Consider the following 21743-nt stretch of genomic DNA (forward strand, 5'->3'; position numbering starts at 1 on the left):
TGTTTGCCAGGTTTGCCTGGTTTTCTGTTTAAAAAAATTCAAGTTTTCAGGTATTCTGGATGCCATGTCCTGATATGAAAAAAGCATTAATGATACGATGTAAGCATTAATCATATGTGAGCATAATGCGCCTGGTTTCATCATAACAATATAGGAATTACCCCAAAGAAGTTTATTTTACTAAAGTTCATAAATGTATCTGTTGCAAAAGTCTTCAAACGTCAAAGATTGACCCTCTTTTTAGAAGTGAGGTCGCCTTTCACAGAATTCAAGAAAATGCTTGCTGAAAAAACATGACCCTTGATCTTCTTAGTAGTGCTTGTGTTTGAACTTATTGAATTGACTGAGGTTTTCTGAATTGTGGGCACTTTTCTGGCTGCTATTCGTGACCTCACTAGTGTTCCATAACACGTTTCTAGTCTTGCATCTGTACCACAAAACCCTTTTTAAATTGTTTTCCTATGTTTGCTGCTGTTCTCTGCTATAGGTGGCATAAGTGAAGTACATGCTACCCTAATACTGACCTGGACAACAAACTAGTTTGTGCCTTCCTGAAACAGGGCTACTTTCCTATTAAAAAGTAGGAGCAAATGTTTTTAATATTTTATTTGTTAAATCAAATTTATATAGCTGTCCATCTCTCAAAAGGTGATTTTGGGTGGTGTAATTATATATATATATATATATATATATATATATATATATTTATATTTATATTTATATATATGTGTGTGTGTGTGTGTGTGTGTGTGTGTGTGTGTGTGGATCTTTGGTTATTTGGGTTTTCTCCCGTGTAAGATTGGAAGTATCTAGGCAACGTTTTGATGAAGTCTCATTCATCATCTTCAGGCTTGTGTCTTCCGCTCTGTGCTTCTCAGAGTGATGTGAGCTTGCATCAGAGAAGCACAGAGCGGAAGACACAAGCCTGAAGATGATGAATGAGACTTCATCAAACGCTGCCTAGATACTTCCAATCTTACGCGGGAGAAAACCCAAATAACTAAAGATCCACATACAAATACCCGCAGAACCTCAGAAAACAAATATATAAATATAAATATAAATATAAATATAAATATAAATATAAATATAAATATATTTATATATTTATAAATATATAAATATATAATATAATTTATATTATTATATTATATTATATTATATTATATTATATTATATTATATTATATTATATTATATTATATTATATTTATTATATTATATTATATTATATTATATTATATTATATTTATTATATTATATATATTATATTATATTATTATATTATATTTATTATATTATATTTGCTTTCTTATGTTTTCACGGGTATTTATATGTATGGTATTCAGCTTTGTTTGGCTATTTTCCCATGTCTTTATAGTTGTGCTTTTAAAGTTGTAGTGACGTTTCAGCAGAATCTCAACACGAGCCTGATGATGGCAGATGAGATTCTGCCGAAACGTCGCTACAACTTTAAAAGCACAACTATAAAGACATGGGAAAATAACTGAACAAAGCTGAATACTACACACACACACACACACACACACACACACACACACACACACACTATTTTATTATATATACAATATATTATAATAAAAACAGGTTAAAAATAGAAAAAACAGCATTAAAATGGAGATAATTAAAAGTAAAAATATATACAATTTGCATGGGCCTTGCTTTATTCTCTTTTAGCATTAATACATACATGCTTTTTATTTGCATTTAAAGCTGTAAAAAGTTTGCTAATTACTCTTGCAGGTGGACTGTAGAGTAACTAGAAGAGAAAATCATACCTGTTCCATTGTTGATCGCAGCTATAATGCATTTAGGGCTGAATCTTAGATAAACTTTGTTGTATGTGCTCTACATGACAGAAAACAATTGCAATGCCATTCCTGTGGAGAGGAACGTAAGAATTTGTAAGACTCCTATGGATTTGTGAAATGAGGATGAGAATCACTACTTGTTTGCTAGCACACCAAGCACTCAACTGTACTCTGCATTGATTTTTCTTCTGTCTTTTAAAATAAATTTTGCTATATAGACTGACAGCCAGTTCAGTCTAGTGGTTAAAATACCTGAATAGAAATCTAGAAATTAAGAGTTCAAGTCCCACCTTAGCCATGAAAGCCAACAGGGTGACTTTGGACTAGTCATTCTCACAGCCAAACTCATTTCACAGAGTTGTTGTGGGGAAAATAGGAGGAGGACAGTATGCTGGATATGTCCCCTGTGTTGAGTTACTTTTAAAAATGATACAGGTGGGATACAAACAAACAAATCTCACATACAACAGAAACTAAACTAAAGCAAATGTGCTATGTGTATCAGTTTAAGATCTTTTGAAGCACCATTTACAAACACATTCTTCAAAACTAGCTTCTGAGGAGCTGTGATTGATACTCAGCACATCTTTAAAGAAGAAAATAAAGCTTGAATTTAGCTTCCCTTCTCCCAAACAATTGGTACCAGAAAAACAAATTATGTTACTCATTGTGTGGCAAAATATTTACTATTGGTCAGGCATCTCTCTGATTATGAATGTTTATGGATTACTCACTTTCAAATTAATGCTGTATGGACACACCCAACTAAATGAGTGATATCATTTAGTTATAAACAGAAATGCTAATATTTAGTTTATAGGAGGTGGCAATGCATACAATGAATGCTGTAGTTGAACTGGATATTTTCATTTTTAATTCTTCTCTCTAAATTTGGACATACTGGATAACGTTTGAGCAGTATGCCTCCCTTTGAGAGAAAAAAATGTTGAGGAAAATAATGGATGTTATCTTCTCAACAACTACAGCTACAAAAGATTCTAGAAGCAGTAGATTATTTAAATCCTTCCCAGTTCAGGATTTATGTCCACACATAGAATGTAAAAAGAAAAGTATCAGTTGCTTGGTAAATTGGTAAATACCTTTGTTAGGACTTGGTGAAGTTCTTGTTTGCTCTCAATCTTTTAGTAGCCTTTAACATTGTGGTATTCTAGTGCATTGCTCCCAAGGATGGAGGTGGGAAGTTCCACAGTCTTGTGGTTCAACTTATATATTTGAATGAGTTTCATGAGAAAGGAGTGCAGTCACAGTCTTCATTCCCATATCTACTTGAAACTGTTTGAGAAAGATGATCTGCCAATTAACAGTGAGGAATTAAGATGATATATCTACCATTACATTGCTGCCCTAGGCTGAGGTGGAAAGTCATAAGCTGGTTTTGGGAGGGGTTGGATAAATAAATGAACTCTTAAATATTTGGCAGTACTTGTCAGCAAATGTGTAGACATTCCCTAAATATCAGTTGTAACCTTGATTTTGGATAGATTTTGTTACTCCCTTTAAAGAGTAGTCCCGAGGGTGCTGCTATACTCCTGGCTTTTGCTGGAATATCAGGTAGAAATATATTCTTGTCATTACATGTATGTAATGCATAACAACCTACTGGATTGGTGTAGTGGGCTACCTTTGAAAATGGCTTGAAGCTGCAATTGATATAGAATTCAGCAGATATAACACATCTTTTTTGCAGTCACTGCACTGGTTGCTTTCAGGCCAAATTCAGAATGTTGGTTATTGCCTATAAGATCTTATACTTGAAGTGCTGGATTACATTAAGAACCACATTATCCAAAATGTTTTTCAAACACCTATAAGATCTTTGAGAGCCTTATATGAAGTCCTGGCACTGTGAATGGTGTAAAGAATATGTCCAGAAGGCAGAGTTTCCCTGTGGTTTTGCTGGCGGTGTATCAAAACATGTCTCTTTTCACTTTTGACATAATTGAAGGTTGCAAAATTTCCTTTTTTGGGTGGAAGGTTGGAAACACCAAGGTTAACTACTTTATTGTAAGATTACGTTAACATAATATTGAACTCAGAAAGCACATTTCTCTTCTCTCACTTTTACCATGTAATAAACTAGGGAGGGTTCCTCCTGAGACATTTGCCATGTCCGCATTCTTGCTGTGGGCTAAGCTGTCTCTTCTCCAAATGTTCTCCTGCCTACAGCTCTTTCCCCTGTCTCCCATGGCCATTCCCATGTACAACTGCAACTGGTCACTTTGATTGGATTGGCATTAAGATTGTGTAAATGAATACAATGAAATGAAATAATGCCATATAAAGCTGATAACAGAGCAGGGGCATCTGTGAAAAGGGAAAGGTATTAAAAGTCAAAATGGCAGCTCATGTATAACAGGAAGAGATCTTCAATTACGCAGTTGTTGCTACTATCTTGATTTTTTTTAAAGGTCTATGAATGCCCCTGAAAAGAAGGGGTATTATGCTGATCTCCTGCCTAATGAGTAATTATGGATCATTTCTTCTTGATATATAATTGTTATATTCTAGTACCAGTTCTAGTGTATAGAATAAGTGGACAACAAAAGCAAAAAACAATGTATAAAATAGTTTAAAATAAATAGATAAGTAATCTATAAATAGATAAGGTGATGATTAGAAAACTGAATAGGGTTATGGTAGGGTGTACGCTATGGATCCCTTGCAGTGTTTTTTCAAAGGGAGTTTTTGCTCTAATTCTAAATGTGACAGGATATTCAGAAACATAATCTCCTTAAAACACACACACACACACACACACACACACACACACGGTATGAATTTGTGGCCAGTAGGAGTTGTGTTTTTATCTATGTCACATTCTAGCATTAGAAAACTGCTTACATCAATAATTAAATTTAAATGGAAATCTGTATTAGGAACAAAGTCTATCATAATTCAGCTAGCACAGTCATGTGAGAGCCTCTGTGGGTTTTAAACCCTGTCTAAGAGATTCTTCTGTAGCTTTCAAGCTCTTGAGGACCGAGATCAGGGGATTGTATAAAAGCAATGTAATATTTTTAATTAAAGCTCTGTGCTTAGATCACCACAGACAGCTGCTTATGTGCAATTTCTAGCTGCTACTAAAACAAGCACCTTGATTTGTGGTTTTTCTGCCAGTGTAAGTCTGGGTGTTTTTGAAACTGTCTTGTAAAATGAAATAACATATGTATAAGAAGTAATTACTTGATGCTTTACTAAAGTAGGCATTTAATGAAAGCGGAAGAAACTGACATCAGCTACAGGATACATACCCAATCCTATGGCAAACACATTTTTAAAAAGATTTATTTTAAAGATTTTGTATTTGAAAAACTGATAAATTCATAATGGACAATTAGTTTGATTATATTGGAAAGTATTCTTATTGTTGTTATGGGAAATGAAATAATTTTACTGTTTTTGCTTAAGTTATTTTAAGACTTGTATTTGAAGAAAATTGTCTGAAAATTCAACAATACAGATTTCTGAAATATAACTGCAATATTTAGTTATATGTTATATTTTTGAAAGAGCTTCTTCATATTACTTTTTAATCCCTAAGAGAGCTGTGAATTTTAATCCCCCCTTAGCCACAAAAGCCAGCTGGGTGACTTTGGGCCAGTCACTCTCTGTCAACTTAACTCTCCTCATAGGTTTATTGAAATGAGGAAAATAGGAGGAAGGTATACTGGATATATTTCCTGCCTTGAGTTATTTAGAAAAATAATAAAGCTGGCTTACAAATAAAATACATAAATAAATAATATATATAAAAATAGGATAGTAAACAGAATACATTCTGCTTGGCCACCCAGAAGGACATTTTTTACCTTGTTCCAGTCTCTGATCTCTTCACCTTTATTTATCATGGTTTATCACTATGTTTAAAAAAAGCACATCAGTTTATATGGAGCTTAAAGATGCATATGAATCATTTTCACACCCCTTCCTATTTCATGTCTTCGTGCAGAATAGTGTCATTCCATTTTTGTTTTGTGTAACAGAATATCCTGAAGCATCATCTGTAGACATTTCTCCAGTTTGATTTCACCAATGTGTTGGACTTCAGTTAATGGCATTTAAGCTCAAAATAAGCTCAAAAAGCCAGAAGAAGGCTTCTAAAGCACTTTCACTTTCAAAAGTTATTTTTTTTGCCAGCCCTTCTTAGTCAAGTTGTATTTTCTATTTTAATTAGAAAATCAACAATAACTGCAGAACATTATTGGCAATAATAAGTAGTGGTGTATATCTTAGATAAATTCTAGAATGCTTCAAAGATTGAACAAGTATACAAAAAAATAATATGTTTATTTTGGAACTTTGTCTTTACTGGTAAAAGATTAAAATGGATTAGATCTGGATTAGATCTGCCATTCCAGATCTATCCCTGATAGTTGGCACATCGGTTGGACTCTGATGAGAGTTGTACTTTAAAAGGTTTGAAGAATGCAATATCTCATTGTTTCACAGGGATTTCCACATTTGTTCTCAGTTAACTGGGGGAAAAAGGACCATGATCTACAGTTTTATTTCCCTAGCTACTTCTTGCCCTGGTAAACCTAATTGGTTTAAACAAACGCCAAACCTTCTAGTTTCTTTTTCATTAGCTGTAATGAGAGTGGAGGAAAAGGGAGTGGGAGACTCAAGAGACAGTAGCTTTTTCATGTCTTTTCTAAAGCACGGAGCTCTGTTCTTTTCAGGTTGAGCAGTGCACTTGTCCCTTTTAGTAATATGCTGAGAGCCACATTAAGAAAAACTGTGACAACAAAATTCCTTTACATGTACATTTCATTAGAAAGAAATGTTGCTAATGCAATCACTCTCCAGTGCTGCATTGAATGTAAAAAATGCCATTTAATATTTTTTTCCTACAATTTTCTTGTGGTTGTATGTGAGGATTTTAAGGTAACTCTTGGAAGTACAAGTTGTATGCCTTAAAAAAATATCTTTGTCTAACATCAGGGGTGGGATGCTACTAGTTCGGATCACTTCGGGCGTACCAGTAGCTTCAAAGAGCAGCTGTCATAGAATCGGTTCAGTTTGACTTGCTCCGAGGATCTTCAGTGGGGCCCTTCAACCTGCCCGTGCTCCTAGGTCCTTTTTATTCTCTCAGCTGTTCAGCATGGCAGAGCGGATTGCCCTGCTAATCAGCTGAGAGGCGCAGGGGTTTTACTTTAGTTTTAGGACACACATGCACAGTGCACATTTGACGCACATGTGCCAAAGCGTGCAATCACCGAACTGGTTGTTATGCCAGTAGCACCCATTCCTTTCTAACATGATATCTGAATAACTTCAGTAGTAGTGTTCTAGAATTTAGGAAAGAAAAGTGACTTCCTAGAAACCAGATGTAAACAAAATAGTTTTGACTGCCCCTAACTAACCACTGTGAAAACTCGATGATATGTTCAATTTGTTTCTCTATGCAGAAAGTTTCAGCATTTAATTCCCTTTAGAAGATCAACTATAACATTTAGCAATGTGTGATGCTCTATATTTACAAACTCACAAACTGAGTATAGGAGGAGATCAGAGGTGGTATTCAGCAAGTTCTGACCAGTTCTGAAGAACTGGTAGTGGAAATTTTGAGTAGTTTGGAGAACTGGTAGCAGAAATTTTGTTCGGAATACCACCTCTGACTGGCCCACCCCCATCTATTCTCTGCCTCCTGAGTCTCAGCTGATTGTCTGGGTCTTGTTTTGTTGCCCTGTACAGGAGAATGGAACTGGAAAGCAGGTTAGCGGAGTGGGGAGAGAATGGGATTTTACAGTATCCTTCCACTGGAGTGGGGTGGGAATGGAGGTTTTGCAGTATCCTTCCTCTGCCACGCCCACCAAGCTACACCCACAGAACCAGTAGTAAAAAAATCCCAGCACTGTAAATCTTTCATCAAATAACCAAATAACTAGTCGTTTAGAAGATTTCTGCAGAGACAGACAGTCTCTGAAGATGCTATCAGCCTATACTTCTCTTGAATTTTTCTTTATTTGATGTTTCATGTGGGGGATCTTTTCATACATAGATCTATGTATGTTTTTAGTTGGCTGAGGATGGCAGATGAATATGGGGGAAGAAAGCCTGGTATCTCTAGCTGATGAAAACCTAATCACCTAATTTCTGTAACAAAAAAAATGACAATTTTGACTGATGAAGTCTGATATGTATTGTCTCTCGCATTAGATACAATTCAATTAAACATTTCCTGTTACTTCTACTTCCATTAATTTTACCCAGTAGTATAGCAGTACAATAAAAATGGGAGCTCCATTCCCATATTTTACAATGGAAATGTACTGAACTGTTAAAACTGCGTTTTATATACCTATTTTATCTTCCAAAATATAGCAATTATTATTTTTGAATATTTTATATTTTCTTCCATGTATCTTTATTATATGTAGTTTCTTCCAAAATTATTCACAAGGTAGTATGAATCAAATGCATCATTCATCTTATTTACTGCTAATTAAATTATTGGTTGAATTGTAGTCCAAAGGAGGATTATATTAAACTGCTTAAAAATGGGAATGCGCTTTGAGTGGATGCTAGCATCCAATTGGTAAATGACTGTTACCATCTGCAGTTTCATTGCAATCATATTTTCTAGCTTTTTAAAAAATGCACCATTTGGAATTAAGAATTGGTTTTGATTTTGTGTGTTTTGTATGTCTTGCCTTTGCATTTAATCTCTTTGTGAATGAAAGGCTGCATCTAGGCACAAATCCAGAAGCTTAATTCTCCATCTGATTAGAGCAATGTACTAACTTGATAGGCTGAAAGCAGCCAAGACTTAGGCAGTGGCTTAGTCTTCTAGGGAGGCAGAGTAATAACAGTCAAATGAAGGAGTATTAAAATGTAATATTATTTCCAATCCACAGAGACTGTATCAAAATAATACCACAGACATTCTTTGTATATATCACTCTATTTTTCCCTTTTTCATTTGGAGTGAGATACATTTCTATGAATAAGGATTTCACAGATTTCTGAAGATATATAACAAATCAAATCTTGATTTGAAAGACTCCCTGCCTTTTTTAATACAAGCTTGCCTCCTGAAGATGAAAATGTAGATATTCCTAAGTAAATCTTGGATTGGTATAGTAGTTAAAGCACTGCTAGAAACCGTGAATTCTAGTCCCTCCTTAGGCCAGTTGTGACCATGGGTCAGTTGTGCACACTCAGCCCCAGAAAGAAGAAGGCAATGACAAATCTCACTTGAAATTTTGCCAAGAACCTACAAGGGCTTATCACTCCAGCCTTGGCCATTTCCAGGAGTGAACACTGACTCAAAGATGTGCATGTGCACACCTGCACAAAATCTAGGAAGCATCTTTTATATTGACTGATTAAAGTTTGAAAAGGGGCAATTTTGAGTTTTCAAAACACAGTGGGCTTGACTAAAACATTATTCCCGGAAGCGTTAAAGCAGCTAGATTCTTCGAAAACCTTGTCTCTGCTGTACTTGTATCCATATGGCCAGCCACTTTGTTTCACTGGCAATACCAGCAGAACTATTGTTTGTGCGTGGGAAGACAGGCAGGAAAGCAGCGTGTGCATTTGCACAAATGAATACTTGTGGGAAAGCCCTTCAAAGCTGTAATGCTGAACCTTCCTAAGGATGTGTTGTGTTGATTTGAACAGGCATGCTTTCCTACACTCCTATTCTTTGAGACATACCCATTTCAAATGCCTTGCACAGCTCTTAATTTTTTATTGCTGTAGCCATGCTTTTTTTTAAAAAAAAAAATCCTTTACATTTACCAAATAAGTGGGATCATATAAATAATATCTCTGTGATGGAAACAAATTTACATTTGAATATGCCAATATAGCTTATAGACACACTGTGCTTCTATAGCAGAAATATATGGTTGGTATTTTGCAGTTTATACATTTTCTAACATTACTAATTTATTTCTATCTCAAATATGAGAAAAATACTTTCTGCTTCAAATCATACTAATAATAAAATAGTAATTTCTAGGTTGTATTCTATATGCCAAGATATCCTAGAAAATATTCGGCTTTCTCACTTTGTTGAACACATGCTATGTAGTACTAAGTCAAATAATAGAAAACTAGAAAACCTGTTTAAAAATGCAGAAATCACTGTGTATAAACATTTATAAACATTTCAAAATATGCTCCCGGTTTTTATGTTTCTCTCTATAGCAAGTTTGACTGAAATACAGATAATCTTTTAAAAAATGGGAGCAGCCTATCTAAATGCTTGTGCTGTGGTTTTAAGTATGGTTATCAAAAACCTTACTGCTGAGCTGTAAACTGCAAATGTTTTTGGACATAACAGAATAGTAAATTTAGCTAATTTGGCAACCTAGAGGTTTTTTTTTAATTTGCAAGTGTGCACAACTATTTGATTTCCTATCAAGTTGCCAGTAAGTAGCTAGCCACCTATTTTTTTTATTATAGTACGCTTTTGCTGTGTTCTGATTATATGGCCTTCAGCAATCCATTGTATCGCTTATATGGTGGATGAGGGTCACACTTTGAATGTAGGTAGTGTCTAGTGGGTACTGTCAGGAGCATAGCAGAAATTGAGCTCTTGTATGGTCTGGCTCATTTCTCTCCTCAGCCTTCAAGACAGGAACTAAGGATGAAAAGAACAATCAGTCAAGGTTACCACATTGACTTGTAGTTGCACTGGAGCTGAGGCTTAGTTTGTGTTTTTGGATCTTTATATGAATTTGAAATATATTTAAAGGAAGCGTAAAAGCTGAGGACTATAATAGCCTGGTGAAAACTTGTGTGTTCTATTATGCAAATGTTCTAACAGAATTAACTAAGCATTGGCATTCCTTTGTTATAAACATGTCACATGCATGCACGAATGCACACACATACACAGAATACATTAGGCAGTTCAGAAAGTACAGGAAGATACTTGGTTATTTAGACATATTAAAATTGACTCTGAAAGGAGCTACCGTGTTTCTCCAACAATATGGCCTCCACCAATAGGAAGGCCCAGCATGATTTCTAGGCGTGAGGTGAAATTAAGCCCCACGCCCAAAATTTAGGCCTATTTAAACCATGCGTTTCCCCGCCATTTCTCACATCATCCGTTAGAACTACACGAGGTGAAGAGAAATGGGAGGGAAGGGCGGGGGGGGGGGGGGAGAAAACTTGCCTTTAGGAGTGCCCTGCAGGTAGCCTAGGCTAGAATACCCTGATCTACCGATAGAACATCAGCCGATAGAAGCTCCCCGAAGGCAGAGTCCCCAACCACTTCAGGGTGTGGCATGGCTGCCTGTGTCCCCTTGCCTTTAGGCAGTCTCTTTTGGGTGATGGAAGCTTCCCAAGCAGTCACCAGCCACTTCAATCGGCTGTTAGAAGTGGCCTTGGGGCGAGCGCACACACACACACACTCCCCTCGCCGCGAGGCCGTTTCTATCGGCCAATGAAAGCCTCCCCGAAGGCAGAGTACCCAGCCACTTCAGGGCATGGCGTGGCTGCCCGTGTCCCCTCACCTTTAGGCAGTCTCTTTCGGGCGATGGAAGCTCCCCAAGTGCAGTCACCAGCCACTTTGATTGGCCGGTAGAAGCGGCCTCGGGGTGAGCGCACACACAAACTCCCCTTGTCGTGAGGCCGCTTCTATCAGCCGTGGCACTATCAGCCGTGGCACTTGGGGAGTTTCCATCACCCGAAAGAAACTGCCTAATGGCGAGGGGACATAAGCAGCCACGCCATGCCCTGTAGCAGCTGGTGACTCTGCCTTCGGGGAGCTTTTGTCGGCCAATAGAAGCAGCCTCGTGGCGAGGTACGTGCGTATGGGCTGCTCTAGGTGGGGGAGGAAATTAAGTCACCCCTGAAAAGACGGCCTAGCCGTTTTTTCGGGGGTCAAAAAAAAATAAGGCCCGGCTTTATTTTGTGAGAAACACGGTACTAGCTCCCACAGTAAAGAATTCTGATACTTTTTATTGCAAAATCATTTACCAAGTATTCATAACTCTTTCAGACTACACTAAATTATAAATGTAACATGAGCATTTTTGCAAAACCAGCTTCAAGCCAAGGCAGGTTCAGTTCCTTAAGGAAAGCAAGTACATAATAGTATATATTTATTTGGCAATACTACTTTTCAGGGGTTTTGTTTTGTTCTTTTTTGAGAATAAAACGCTGGATTGTTTACATGATTAGAGGTGCATCTTAGTTATAACAAGCCATAACTTTTCTTTTTGAAAATCAGCATGACATTTTAATCAGAGAAAGGTAGGTTTTTAAAAAAGCGAATTCCTGCATCTTGGCATTAGTAAGAACAAGTCACAGTTTATTAACTATGCTGTCTACTGGAGTTTAATTTTATTATTTCTGTCAACCGTATGGGCACAAAGGCAAAAACCAAAAGGTCATAAAAACACAGCAAAAGATGCATTTGATTTATGTCCAAAACTGGTTCTTAGTATTGATTTTCTTTTCTCTGGGGGAAGAAAAAGATTTCAGCAAAACAAAACTATATATCTCCATTATTTTCTAGCAGTGCGAATGTAACAAATCAGATCTGTTTTCTCCCGAGTTACTCATTTAAAAATGTACAGCAGAAGTTAGAAAATGAAGAGGTGAAATTTTGTTAGTCTCTAACACCAAAAACAAAATGTACTTCAGAATCCAGAAAAATAGGAGACGGAGCTGCAAGAAAGGGAAGTTCATGTAGGGAGGAATTATGTTACACCCACAAGGAGGGAGAAGTAGAACAAAAGCAAGAAGTAGATCAAAGGCAGAGAAAAAGTTCATAGATTTTGCAGCTAGTGAGAAGATTAGAGAAAGAAAAATATCAACATGGGGCTGGGAAGACCTAGTGAAAGACTCCAGGCATATGAAGGAAACGGGAAATATATATAAGGTACATTTTAAGAAAAGAAATCCCCCAGGAAAAATGTGGGATAACTAAAGGACCTAAAGAAAAAGACGACTTATGGGGCCCTATCTAAATTAGATGAAAGGGAGATTCTGCTTAGTGCCAGAAGTCTCATTTAATTACTTTTTCTCCATGGGAAACCCTACAAGTATTTTCATGGCCTTCCCTTATTCCTTTTCTTTCATACTTTGAGTAAGTGGCCAGATGTAGCATATGTGCTGTGAAAGGCTGAAGAACCCTCCGTGTGTGTGTGTGTGTGTGTGTGAAGGGACGATTCCTTTAGAAATGAAGATCAGCCATTTGGCATGGATATGCAATAAATTAGCAATTTTACTTCTGTAAATCAAGACGGACAATTTGCAAGACTATTTCTGGATGATTTCTGTAGTAAACATTGTGAATTAGAGTGGTAGCCTGCCAATTCCATCCTACCCCTCGTGGTCTTCCAATCAATAACATGGCAGGAATTTTCACCTGTTCTGTTCTATTGGCAATTTTCTGAGGGACACTTTTCTTGTGTTTGGCTCTCAACTGATTTGCATAATCAGTATTTTTAGAGCATGCTTTTTGAGCTGTGTGAAGAAAGTGGTAAGCTGAAAGAATACGATTGTCGCAGTGAGACTTTTGCCAAGCTATGTGATTCCATTTTTAAGGAAAAATTGTCCCTCTTCAGTTATGTTTGGAATATATCACTAGATAAATGTAGATAAAGGATTCATTAAGGTAAAGTAGCTAAGGAATTAGAAATGAGGTGAAATGATTATTTGAATTATTATGTATTTTTTTTTAAAAAACATAAGTTTTATCTCTGATGCCCTTTTTACTGTTTTTCAAGTAAAAGGAGGCAGAACTTACCTGCCTCCTTGAAGATACAAAGCTAAATAGATGTTAGACTTTAATTCATATCATATATTACCCTGCTATTATATAAAGGCAAGCACTGGAATGTATAAATGAACTATTACAAACTGTAAAACAAAGATATTCACATTTTTTCGCAATTTAAAAATACTGGATCTGTGGAATTTCAGTTCAATAAAAAAATTAAAAACTAAACTTCCTTGTTTTGCTGAACTTGGCAAACTTCTTTCTGAACCAACTCATTTTTTCAAGGGAGTGGAGGTGGGTGTGGAGAGCAAACATTGGCATAATAAGTCAGTTGACAGCTATGGAAAAAGGCACCTGGATGAATTAGAAACTAAAAACACAGCCTGTATTGGATGTTTGTTTGTTCTCTTAATTGCCAGTATTTCCTGGCTTTTTCTGGATAAACCTGAACAACAGAAGTAAATTTGGACAAGTGACACCTGTTTTCAACTACTGTTTTGTGTGTGTGGCTGTACCTGTTAATATCCTGAAAACTTTCATTTGGTTTCTTTTTTTTTTCTTTTTCCAATCAGCAACATCCAATGGATCCCTTGAAGGCTTGGATAACCAAGAGGGAGGTGTATGCCAGACAAAAGCCATGAAGATCCTTATGAAAGTTGAACAAGGTAGTGATCACCATTATTATTATTATTATTATTATTATTATTATTATTATTATTATTATTATTATTATTATTATTATTATTATTATTATTATTATTATTATTATTATTATTAATTCAACAATTGTAAACAGCTCTTGTTCCCCAACTCAATGGTCCTGGCTTTGCAGAGTGAGTGAAACTGTCTTATATTCTGAAACAAAATTCTATTTTCTGGACCTAAGTTACTGACATTTTATAGGAAGAGTTAATTCACTGAGATCTTTTCGTTGAACAGCTCTTCTTAGAAGGATAAGTTATCCGTGAATAGTATGTGCTCCAGTTATTCTTGCTTGCAGACCATATATTAAAGTACAGTTTCACAACTCAAAATTGTTTTAAAAGGAGAGGGAGCTAATGTTTTCATAGCTTTGCTTGTAACAAAACCTCACTAAAAATGAGGGTTTTGTTCATGGTCTTTTTCTCATCTATAGATAACCTATTGTACAGGGAAAGAATGAATTGTTCTTCCTAATTAGAGGTTGATTTAGTAGTCAATCAATTTGCTTGGCTGTGCTGAAATGTCATTTGCAAAGGCTTTCTTGCCAATTTCAGGAATCCCCTTCATTTTTGCTGATAGCTTCATGATCTGAATCTCTTAAAATAACTATATAGCTTTTTGAAAAAAACAAAAAAAACTTGCTTTAAAGAGGAAAATTAGATTCTCATATCTCCTTATAGTCCAAAATAAAGGACCTTCTGTTCAAAACCATTCATGCCTCATGAAAATTAATAACCAGCTTAGAAAGCACATTATTATTAGTTTGTAGTGAATCGTTTGTGTTCTTTCAGTTCCCAATTCTAGTGGGTCCCCAAATAATGCTGATCCAACTAAACGCCCGGAACAGGAAGCTGGTACCAACAGGAAAAGCTCCACAACAAGTCCCTTTGTAAAGGATCATGCAGGTAAACAGGACAACATCTAGATCCTGAAGGAGGGTCTGTTATGGGCTATCTAAATGCAATCCTATGGAGACTGGGGTTGGGGGAGAGATTATCTATGGTAGAGGAGCTACCACTTCCTAAACTCCTTAGAGCTTGCAACAGCTACAACAAGAGTGACAGAATGGCTTTTTTCCCCTTTTTTTCCTCTTCTTAAAAACATGCTTCCTCCCCCACTGATTCTGTTGGAAAGAAGTTATCTATGTCTCTTCCAAGGCTGGCATAACCCTCTCTCTCACACATACAAATTCAGAGTATGTTGGGGAATGAAAATGCTTAGCTTCAGAGCTTCCCTTATATCATTCTGGTATGTTCCTTTGTCCGTATCACCTGCATGGCCATGGAGCTTTGGCTGCTGATCAAGGGACAATCTATGCATCACATATTTTCTATCTGTTCATGGAAAAGTTTCCTGGGAACATCAGATTACACCTCAAAAGCATTAATCAAACTAAGTAAATTGAATATATAACAGCCAATTTAAAAAAAAAAAGAATATACCAAACCAAAAGAGGATGGAGCTTCTGCAAAAATGTAATCTCTTTCTCCTTCCTGTTTGGTTTCATATAAATTTGGTTTTGTACATAGTTGCTACTGATCTTTAGGAACAGATCTTGCTCTGAAACATTTTGCAATTATAGGAAATGGATTTTGTTAAAAAAAAAAAGAAGGAAAAAATTGGTTGCAGTCCAGGACATAGTTAAACACCCTTAAGCCCTCTTATTTAGTATGCTTTTTATATTTATATCTTTATATGTAATCAATTACAGATTGCCATCATTGTGTCCTGGCAGTATTTCTGAAAGTTTTGTTTCCTGACCTGGTGAAACTACCAGCCTGCTGTTACCTGGAGAAACTAGCAATAGAGATAGTGTCCTGATTTCAGCTTCCCATGCAAACATATCATTGCTGTACAAAGGTTGTCCCTATTGATATCAGCAGCTTGCTCTTCTGCTAGAGCAACTAACCACTGCTACATTCATAAAGTTTGCATGATGGTGACTCTGTGTTGCGATTTCCCATCTCCCCAAACTGATAAACGAGGTTCAAAAGCCCCCCTCCCCTCTCTGTATTGGCATGCCATGGTGGTTGGCATTTTTGCTTGGTTAATTATGTTACTAGCCATCACTTTAACATCAGCTTCTTCTCTTTACTTCACTTGAACAAGAAAGAATACACTGGAGAAAGTTAGCAGAAAGAACAGCAAACTGAGATTACTGTTCAATCATAGATACTAGTTTATTTTAAAATTCCCATTAGTTGTTTCATGGCTTCTTTTCAAATTTATTTGCCCTCATGCTTATAGATCTTTTAGTTGGTAGCTAGTAAACATCAATATTTTTATATACTAGAAATATAATTCTTTTCACCTAAATTTAACATCACAGAAATATTCCCATTGAAATGAAGCATCCAGTTGCAGCTAAATTAGTACTGATTTTTCCAGTGAGAGAGCATTTGATTTAATTAATAAAACTTAAATATACTTGCAATAAGGACTGCTGCTTACATTATGCTTGCTTCTGATGTCACAGCTTTTACTGTTTGAATTTATAAGCAGCAAGTCCCTTGATACTAGGTATGACCAACACACTGGAACCTTCTGGAGTGGTTTTTTTTTGGCAACTTTTGAGGTGTGGACTTCAGGTCCCATAATTATCCAGCCAGCATGGCCTGGGAAATTTCCAGGAGTTGAAGTCCAGACATTTTAAAGTTGCCAAGTTTGAAAAATACTACACTAGAAGGTTCCAGTGGGCCATCATGCCCCTCTACAAAATACAATTTTCTGTGTACCAGTTGAATAACATTGGGTTTGGAAAGCTATTAAAATCAGTTCCAAGACTTGGGTTTGAATAGAGTCCCAACACTGATAAGAAGCTATCAGTTCCTTCAGTCAGTATTAGAACAGTAACACCGAAGCCTATAGATAGCTATTCCACTCATCAGTGTTTTCATTTTGTTTTAAATACTGGGCTACATAATAAAGATGCATATGCAGAAAGAAAAAGGCACACAGTACTATAGTTTAATACAAATTGGTGTTTGTAAAAGATAGTGACCGATGAGTCTTGAGAATTCCTGTTTCTCTATTTTATTCTACTAGCTGCCTTAAGCTGGCCAATGTCTGGGGAGACATGACATGCATCAAAGGCTGTTTTATCAGTGCTGTCCTTCTATGCTGATGGGTGAAGATAGATATAAAGTGTAATTTGGGAGCAACATGATAGGAGAACAACAGTCAGAATGTCTTTTTGTGATGTGAATGACTGGTTGCATCTAGCTACTCAGGTTTTCAGAAGACAATTAAATATGGCTACAAAGTGGTGATGGACAGTGATTGTTTTGAACTTAGATTTCTCCCTTCTCTTTCTCTCTTTCTCTCCCTGTCTCCCTCCAACCTTATTCCTAGGTCCCAACTCAGATGGGAGCAAAGCTGGACATTCCAGTATCCTTGGTTCAGAGGTGGCCTTATTTGCAGGGATAGCTTCAGGGTCCATCATATTCCTCCTCATCATCATCACACTGGTGGTTCTTTTGTTGAAGTATCGAAGGAGACACAGGAAGCATTCGCCTCAGCACACGACAACTTTGTCACTTAGTACATTAGCAACCCCAAAACGCAGTGGGAACAACAACGGGTCTGAACCCAGTGACATTATCATCCCTCTGAGGACTGCAGATAGTGTTTTTTGCCCTCACTATGAGAAAGTCAGTGGTGACTATGGACATCCTGTGTACATAGTTCAAGAGATGCCCCCTCAAAGCCCGGCAAATATTTATTACAAGGTCTGATGAACACTCAGTGTGGTACCTGTTTTAAAACTCTCTCTCTGTCTGGTCAAATGCTATCCATGACACAGAGGTTGGGGATTGTGATGAGCCACTGTGTGGGTTCCTGGACCAGATGCAGAGGAGGGAACAGCAAGCTCCACCCTGTTACAGAGAGCTGCTTTGAGGGGGCAGCTTTCGAGTCTGTAGAATTCCTGTCTTGGTGAACAAGCATTTACTTGGAAGCTGGAAGAAGTTACATAGAAGATTCCCATAGCAATTGCAGTTTGTTCATCACCTTCTAAGCCATGTGCTGTAGGCATTCAGGCACGTACAAAACCCCCCTAGGGAAGATGGAGCAACTCGCAGATACTAATGGTTGTTTTAGGCATTCTAGGAAGAGAGTCTTAAGTCGTCAAGCTTGAAATGCAGCCCTGTGACTTTGTGTGTGCTTCTCTTGGTGCTCATGGATTTGTCTTACAGACCTCTGCTTTTAAGTAAGATTTTAAACTTTTTTGTTTGTTTTAGTCGGTCCCTGTGGCATTTTTTTACTTCAACCAAACGGCATTCTGTCATCCTTCATATGAAAATTTATGCACTCCATATCATGCATTGCTTTTGGAAAAGTGATTTTTCTAAAAAAAAAAAAAATATTTTTTTACCATCCCATATTCCACCTATTTGTGAAAGCAGCCTTACTTGAATGGATAATGCTTTGGGAGAGACTTTGGGCTTGCTGAAAGGAGAATCTTCCACTCAAAAGCTAGCTTGTCGGCCGAATCCACAATAGAAGTGACTTGTGGCAGAAGAGAGAGGGAAGGGCTGAAAGAATGCTACGGTCTCTGGAATATCAACCAGACAAAGGTAGACAATTTAAATAGCACAGCACTTTGATATCCGGAGTTCAATGAAGAGTGTTAACACACAGCAATAGGAGCAGCTGATTAGGGTCTGTACTTGAAGGATGCCAAGGTTTTCTCAAATAGCATCTTGCAGGAGGAAATACTTCTCCCACAAAGTAGCGCAAGAAAATTAATGTGCCTGGAAGACAAGACAATAGAAGGCTGCTGGTGATATATTAGGGCACGACTGCTGTGGTACTTTACCAGCAATAAGATGTACAGCTTTGAACTAGCTGTAGCAAAATCTTGGTCTGCTTCAAATGATTTTTTTTAAAGCAGACACAGCTGCTATTACTTACCATATTTTATCTAAACATAGGGAAAAAGAAAACAGCAACATCTGACATAGACAAATCACAAGCTTAATGGTCAAGAGGGCTATAATTCCATCACTCAAAACAAAGCATTCACATCTATATAAAATTGGTCAGGGTTGTATTTTTCCTTCAATCAAACCTTTTGACATTCTGATTTCTGGCAGTGCATTTTGAGTTAGTCATGTACTGCCATTCATGGGATTTTTCTCTTTCTGAAATAAAGCACATATGGTAAACCACCACATAAAGATGCAACGCATTCAGCTACAAGAAGGGGAGGTATAATGTGACTTATTTATAATAAGTGTATAGAACCCAAGGGATGTATGGTAGCAGATTTTGTTCAGATTACTAATATATCTATATATTGAAATTGCACAGAATCCTTACAGAAGATGTGAAATTCCTCTATGACCATGAAATCAATTTGGCTATTTCTGGGGAAAACTAGATCTTTAACTCCAAAAAGAACAATATTGAGAAGAAATGTAAAAATAACCAAACCCTCTTAGCTGTCTTACATAACCAGTAGACTAGGAAACAAAGCCCCTGAATCTTGAGAGAGAAGTGTATAACTACACAATGTATTTTAACAAGATATTCTGATATGGCTTTCCTTTTATTTTTTTTGTGCTGTGTTTTCCCGCCTTGCCTTATGAGATGGAGTATTTTTTGAGCTGGATACCAATAGGAAAGTTTACTATAAAGTTCCTGCTTTGAAGCGTAGTTGTTGTTCTCCAACCTCTGCACCCTGGGGGACATAAATCTACTTTTTTTTATGTGCTATGCAAAATAGATGTCTTATCACATAATTCTGTTACCATAGCAACACTTCACTTTCTGGACTCGAAAGAAGTTGTAGCTACAGCATTTTAAGGTTCTCAACTTCCACAGAGCACATGCAAAAAAAGAAAGAAAGAAAGAAAAAGAAAAATCACCACACCACACTTCACCACAGAATCCTGTCATAGAAATGATTACTTTTGGTATTTCCTGAACCTGAAAATGACGTTGGTTCATGAAGGGAGAGATGGAGGGGGGGGGGGGAGGAAAGCGAGAAGTAACATGGTTCTGTGGGAGGTTACTATGGTAACTAGCTGCAGCACAGAAGCAGTCCTTTCCTAAAGCTTTTCTCTCTATGAACCCATCCATGCAAGGTTTTTCTTGTAAGTCCTTAGGATTTGGAGGGGAAGTGGAAAAATAGATGGGGTAGTTTTAAAAAAACAAAACCTGAAAGAGGTTGTTTAGCCAGTTAGTTCCCTTCTTATAATGTACTAAACATGGGGAGGGGAGATTATTGAATAAATCTATAAAGAAGAGCAACCTGCAACCCAGGAGGGGGGGGTTGGGAGAAAGGAGCCCTGTGTACCTGTGTTGTGTCTTGTGCAGAATAATGACAATCTTGCCAACTGTTCCTTGAGGTTGGTGTTTGGTTCAGCTTTGAAAAGTTACTGTAAATGCCTTGCTTGTGTTAGCCCTAACTTTTTGAAAATTTACATCATCATGTTTTAAGAGTGAAGATGCTGTAAATAAGTTGAGATTGACTGTATATGGATTTGGGGTGTTACAGTAGCCTTATTCACCTTTTTAAATAAAGATTCAATTAAAAAAATACACATGGAACCGAGAATAAACATCTTTTCTTAACCAGACTGTGTATATAAAGCAACACTGGTTTTTTATAAAGTCTAAACAAGATGTTTTGTATAAAATCTGACTTTTGCTATGTATTTAGCTACAGCTTGTTTAAAGGCCGTGTCATTCCCCTTTGCGCAGTTTCCAGGATAAAGAGATAAGATTTAAAAAGGTTGCCAAATTGCTGCATATTTGTGCTGTAACTGTGTACCATGAATATTTATTTAAAAATTCCTTTGTCCAGTTTGTAAGTAACACAGTATTATGCTTGAGTTATAAATATTTTTTCTTTAAAAAAAAAAAAAAAACTAGACTGTCTTAGTTTTGAAATCTGCTTTGTTCTATGTTGCAGTTAGCCCCTTTGAGAAATTGAAATCTATGAAAATTCACATTCCACATCTGTTTCAAACTGAATTTGTTCTTTAAAAAAAATAAAAATATTTTTTCCTATGGAAATAATGGTTTCAATAGCTTTTTATGGAGGGTGGGAAATGTTCTTTCAAGCTTTCACCTTCTTTTCCAAGTTAAAATTTTAATGTAATTTTGAGGGGCGTGAAGAACTCCCCGAGATCCTTTTCTGCCTGAGAAAAGTTTTGCTTTCATTCACCCAAGAATGTCAAGTGTGTCTTGTTAAGAACTTGAAAGAGTCTAGTTCCTACTTGCATATGCATTATATCTAGAGACCTAACCTTAATACTAAAATTGTTTGTGAGCAACGAATTGATTCATGATATCCCTTTATGGGTTATATACAGGAACTGGGTGAATAAAATTTATTTAGACTTAGAATAACTTTATTGTCACTTTGAATGTACACTAATCGGTATACATTAGAATAAAACTTCATTGCATACAGTTCTCAAAGGGTCTCCACCTCTAATATACACTACATAAACATGAATAAATAAATAAACAAATAAAAATTATGCATATACCCAC

The 21743-nt window shown here is 36.6% G+C and overlaps 1 protein-coding gene across 2 annotated transcripts in view; it reads left to right on the top strand.

Moving 5' to 3' along the window:
- Positions 1–20103, top strand: part of EFNB2 (ephrin B2) — a 55585-nt gene extending 35482 nt beyond the window's left edge. The window contains exons 3-5 of one of the 2 annotated variants that reach the window (XM_026668908.2): positions 14111–14203; positions 15032–15145; positions 17592–20103. In XM_026668908.2, the coding sequence (XP_026524693.1) occupies positions 14111–14203; positions 15032–15145; positions 17592–17974 (590 nt within the window). In that variant the 3' untranslated portion in view covers positions 17975–20103. The remainder of the gene's footprint in view (positions 1–14110; positions 14204–15031; positions 15146–17591) is intronic. The other variant, XM_087967290.1, reaches the window with a different exon arrangement.
- Positions 20104–21743: the final 1640 nt, after the last annotated feature.

The sequence above is a fragment of the Notechis scutatus genome, chromosome 5 (assembly GCF_049901735.1).
Source record: "Notechis scutatus isolate UNSWTSFEM ecotype Mainland chromosome 5, rNotScu1.2, whole genome shotgun sequence".
In the NCBI taxonomy this organism is placed as follows: domain Eukaryota; kingdom Metazoa; phylum Chordata; class Lepidosauria; order Squamata; family Elapidae; genus Notechis; species Notechis scutatus.